The 6,000-nt window shown below is 45.0% G+C and overlaps 2 protein-coding genes across 2 annotated transcripts in view; one reads left to right on the top strand and one right to left on the bottom strand.

The window, feature by feature from the left end:
- LOC144976381 (uncharacterized) overlaps nucleotides 1-6,000 on the bottom strand; it is a 212,554-nt gene that overhangs the window by 146,580 nt on the left and 59,974 nt on the right. The window lies entirely within an intron of this gene.
- LOC144976382 (metalloprotease mig-17-like) overlaps nucleotides 1-6,000 on the top strand; it is a 29,361-nt gene that overhangs the window by 22,425 nt on the left and 936 nt on the right. The window contains exons 11-13 of the mRNA XM_078920644.1: nucleotides 663-717; nucleotides 3,226-3,381; nucleotides 4,584-4,677. Of these exons, the coding sequence (XP_078776770.1) occupies nucleotides 663-717; nucleotides 3,226-3,381; nucleotides 4,584-4,677 (305 nt within the window). The remainder of the gene's footprint in view (nucleotides 1-662; nucleotides 718-3,225; nucleotides 3,382-4,583; nucleotides 4,678-6,000) is intronic.

Below are 6,000 nucleotides of genomic sequence, written 5' to 3'. Positions count from 1 at the left end.
AAGGTCTATGGTGTAATGGCTTATCTTGGGTCTAGAATGTTTGTGCTATTGACTAATGACAGTATTATTGCAGAGTATAGACAGATGAGTAGGTAGATAGATAGATTGATTGATTGGTTGATTAATTCATTGATTGATTAATTGATTAAGTGATCGATAGATATATAGATTGCTAGATAGATAGATAGATAGATGGATGGATGGATGGATGGATGGATAGATGGATGGATGGAAAGATATAGAGATAGATAGATAGATAGATAGATAGATATATAGATATATAGATAGATAGATAGATAGATAGATAGATTGCTAGATAGACAGATAGATAGATGGATAGATAGATAGATTGACAGATAGATAGATAGATGGATGGATAGCTAGATGGATAGATAATGGATAAATAGATTGATAGGCAGATAGAGAGCGTGTCCCAAGCTTTGCAGGAAGTAGGCTTTACAGTTTGTGGCGCTGCACTGCGGCTGACACTTGATTTACTCCATTCTACCCTTGGCATGGACCATAAAGACACATTTCCCCATTGGACGAATAACGATATTTCTGTACTATATATATATATATATATATATATATATATATATATATATATATATATATATATAATAAACCTCTTAATAATGTCCTATTGTGTTGTATTACAGAGATGTGAAAAAGGCAGATGTGTGACGTCATCCATCCCTACAGAAGTAGACACAAGTAGGACTAACGTTGTGTATTCTCGGTGTGGCTATGTGGACTAGTGGCATGACACTCGCTTTTGGATCGGAAGGTCATGGGTTCGAGCCTCGCTCGGCGCATAGTTGAGACCTTGGAGAAGGGTCTTCATGCGCATTATCTAACCGTACTAATGTGTAAAATGAGTATCTGGCCGTCAACAGCGTAGTCTCTCCCGGAGAACAATTGTAAATTCGCCTAAGAGGTGTCCTAAATGTTACGTGTTGCTGTTGGCTAGGAAATCATTGTAAAGTGCTTTGAGCACATAAAGAAGATTTTGCTCTTTATAAAAACTCTTCTTTTCTCTATCATTATAGACATTGTCATGCCAGCAAGTGTTTCATCATCCATCCCACTAAAGGAATTATAATGTCACCTATTTCTATTTTTACTATATAACATTAAGTATTGGAACAGAATTCACCCACCCATCCATCCACCCATCCATTCATCCAACCACCCATCCATTCATCCACCCATCCATTCATCCAACCACCAATCCACCTACCTATCTATCCACCCACCCATCCATCCACCCATCCATTCATCCACCCATCCATCCATACATCCATCCACCTATCAATTCATCCACCCACCCATCAATCTATCCACCAATCCACCTACCTATCTATCCACCCATCCATCCATTCATCCATCCATCCATCCATCCACCCACCCATCAATCCATCCACCAACCCATCCATCCATCCACCCACCCATCCATCCACCCATCAATCCATCCATCCACCAATCCATCCATCCATCCATCCACCCATCCATCCACCCATCCATTCATCCATCCATCCATCTACCCATCCATCCATCCATCCACCCATCCATCCATCCATCCACCCACCCATGCACCCATCCATCCATCCACCCATCCATCCATCCATCCATCCACCCATCCATCCATCCATCCATCCATCCACCCATCCACCCACCCATCCATCCATCCACCCATCCACCCATCCACCCATCCACCCACCCATCCACCCAGCCACTCACCCATCCACCCACCCACCCACCCATCCATCCATCCACCCACCCATCCACCCATCCATCCATCCACCCACCCACCCATCCACCCACCCACCCACCCATCCATCCATCCACCCACCCATCCACCCATCCATCCATCCAATCCATCCATCCATCCACCCACCCATCCATCCATCCATCCAATCACCTATCCAACCATCCAGCAACCTACCCATCCACCCATCCATCCACCCACCCATCCACCCATCCATCCACCAATCCATCCACCCATCCACCCACCCATCCATCCATTCAACCACCCACCCACCTACGCATCCATCCACCCATCTATCCACCCACCTACTCATCAACCCATCCACCCATCCATCCACCCACCCTTCCATTCACCCATCCATCCATCCACCCACCAACCCATCCATTCACCCAACCGTCCATCCACCCACCCACCAACCCATCCATTCACCCATCCATCCATCCACCCATCCACCTACCCATCCATCCATTCAACCATGCACCCACCTACGCATCCATCCACCCATCCATCCACCCATCCATCCACACATCCATCCACCCATCCATCCACCCATCCATCCACCCATCTATCCACTCATCCACCCACCCATTCATCCACCCACCTACTCATCCACCCATCCATCCATCCATCCACCCATCCATTCACCCATCCATCCATCCACCCATCCATCCACCCATCCATCCACCCATCCATCCACCCATCCATCCACCCATTCATCCACCCACCTACTCATCCACCCATCCATCCATCCATCCACCCATCCACCCATCCACCGACCCATCTATACACCCACTCACCTATTCATCCATCCACCTATACATCCATCCATCTATCCTTCCTTCCATCCACCCATCCATTCACCCATCAATCCATCAACCCATCCACCCACCCATCCATCCATTCATCCACCCACCCACCTACGCATCCATCCACCCATCCATCCACCCATCCATCCACCCACCTACTCATCCATCCACCTACACATCCATCCACCTATCCTTCCATCCATCCACCCACCCATCCACACATCCATCCACCCACCCACCAATCAACCCACCCACCCATCCATCTATCAATCCATCCACCCACACATCCACCCACCCATCCACCCACACATCCATCCACCCATCCATCCTTCCATCCATTCACCCAACCACCCACCTACCCACCCATCCACACATCCATCCATCCATCCACCCACCTACTCATCCATCCACCTACACATCCATCCACCTATCCTTACATCCATCCACCCACCCATCCACACATCCATCCACCCACCCACCCATCCATCTATCAATCCATCCACCCACACATCCATCCACCCATCCATCCTTCCATCCATCTACCCACCAACCCTCCATCCATTAACCCATCGACTGTGACTAACCTTATATTCTTTGTACCCCCCCCCCCCCCCACCCACCACGACCACCACCCATCCCCACCCCCAGACTGTGTGTTTGGCGATATTCAATCCGAGTCCATCTACGACCGTGGTCAGACGTGTCCACAGTACATCGGCACTGATGACTACAAATGTTACAAGGACTGGGTGCACAGAGAACGGTGTTGTCGTACATGTGGTCCGAAGAGACGGGATATCCCAGGTTTGTAAACCTAACACCGGGCTCCACTATATGCGACTCATCGTCTAAAAACGGTATTTTGCCAGGATGAAGCAGATACTAAAAAGCCGAATTAAAGCTAAACTGGTCTAAAATTTAAACTATTGCTATTTATCATTCTAAGATACGCCATTCATTCTCTTCAATAAAACATACAAACTCATTGCAAGGCTGATATTTCCGGCCATAAACTCCATTTTCAGCATCTTAATCATTCATACATGATACCTTTTTCAGACGAGGAGTCACATATTTATTTTAAAACTTGAGTTTTTATATAGCGTAATATCCATTTAACGTGCTCAAAGCGCTTTCCAAAGGGTTCCTAACAAACAGTAACACGTAACATGTAGTATGAGACATGACGCCTGTTAGCCGATATGACATTTTTTTCCAACAGAGACAACGCTCTTAATAGCCAGTTTCTCATTTTACACCTGTGTACGCTGAGAAAATGTGAGTAAAGAGCCTTTTCCAAATAATCAACTATGCGCCGAGCGAGGCTCGAACTCAGGAACTTCCGATCCGAAAGTGAGTGTCATACCACAAGACAACATAGCCGCCCAACTACAAATTGTTGTGATGGTAGTGCAGGAATATTGTGAGCAGTAGAGATGAAAGAGACAGAGATAGAGAGAGAGAGAGATACAAGAGAGAGGAAGAGAGAGAGACAGAGAGAGAGACAGAGAGGGATACAAGAGAGAGGAAGAGAGAGAGAGACAGAGAGAGATACAAGAGAGAGGAAGAGAGAGAGACAGAGAGAGATACAAGAGAGAGGAAGAGAGAGAGAGAGACAGAGTGAGTGAGAGATACAAGAGAGAGGAAGAGTGAAAGAGAGAGAGCAGGAGAGGGAATTCTCATATGATGACGACGACGACGACGACGATGATGATGATGATGATGATGATGACGACGGCGAAGATGATGATGATAATGATGATAATAATGATGATCTTGATGATGATAATGATGATGCTGATGATGATCATGATGATGATAATGATGATGATGATGATGATGATGATGATGATGATGATGATGATGATGATGATGATGATGATGATGATGATGATGATGATGATGATGATGATGATGATGATAATAATGATGATGATGATGATGATGATGACGATGATGATGATGATGAAGACTATGATGATTACTTGTCGCTCCACTTTCCCCAGGCTGTGAATATGGCGATAAAGCGAGAAACTGTGGGAAATATCCGATCTATGATGTATGTGGGCTTTTCAGTGAGATTTGCTGCGAGACTTGTCGGTACGTATGTTTCCATTTAGTCAATGAAGTGCCAGATTGAAACAGAGAATAAACAGTCACGTGGTCATTGACGCGACATCCTCCGCCTGGCCGAGAGAGAGAGAGAGAGACAGAGGGAGAGAGAGTGAGAGAGAGAGATAGAGTGAGAGAACAGTGAGTCGAACAACCGACTGAGCTATTGGCCAATATCTGTCTATCTTTTTTAATCTATCCCTTATTCTATCTATCTATATATCTATCTACCTATCTATCTATCTGTCTGCCTATCTATCTATCTATCTATCTATCTATCTATATATCTGTCTATCTATCTGTCTGTCTATCTATCTATATGTCTATCTGCCTATCTATCTATCTATATGTCTATCTGTCTATCTATCTATCTTTCTGTCTGACTGCTTATCTATTTATCTGTCTATCGATCTATATATCTATCTATCAATATATTTATATATCACTCTCTCTTTCTATATTATAACTGGCTATCTATCTATCTGTCTGTCTGTCTATCCGTCAACCTTACAAACAAGCTTTCTCTTAACAATTTATGATTTCTTACATAAGAGTTCTTGTTCTCTCTCTCTCTCTCTCTCTCTCTCTCTCTCTCTCTCTCTCTCTCTCTCTCTCTCTCTCGGCCAGGCGGAGGGTGTCGTGTCAATTGGATCCTGAGTTTGGCACTGACCCCGTGACTTTTTATTCTCTGTTTACAACTGGCACTTCTCCATACCTATTTTTCTCATCATTATTGATACAATTGCCCGTTCCACACATTTCTGAATTTTAATCTAGAGCTTTTTTGATATAGCGCTATATCCACTAAACGTGCTAAAGGCATTTTACAAGCGATCCCTGGCTAAAAGCTTGCAGGACGTGACACGACGTCTGTTACGTGATATATATCATCCATCCATCCACACATCAATTTTATTCACATACACCCATCCAACCTTTCATCCATCCATCCATCCACCCATCCATCCCTCCATCCAGCCATCCATCCCTCAATCCACCCATCCATTCATCCTACCATCCATCCACCCATACATTCATCCATCCAACAATCCATTCATCCGTCCACCCATCCATCCATCCACCCATCCATCCATCCATCAATTCATCTATCCGCCCATCCATCCATCCATCCACCCATCCATCCATCCATTCATCCATCCACCAATCCATTCATCCACTCATCCATCCATCCAGCCATCCATTCATCCATCCACCATCAATTCATCCATCCGCCCATCCATCCAATCAGCCATCCATTCATCCATCCATCCATCCATTAAGCCAATTGTATATTTTACAGTGGGAACACAG

Source organism: Berghia stephanieae, chromosome 7 (assembly GCF_034508935.2).
Source record: "Berghia stephanieae isolate SIO BIC M18660-M18661 chromosome 7, UCSD_Bste_1.3, whole genome shotgun sequence".
In the NCBI taxonomy this organism is placed as follows: domain Eukaryota; kingdom Metazoa; phylum Mollusca; class Gastropoda; order Nudibranchia; family Aeolidiidae; genus Berghia; species Berghia stephanieae.
This window is presented reverse-complemented; position numbering and strand designations above follow the sequence as displayed.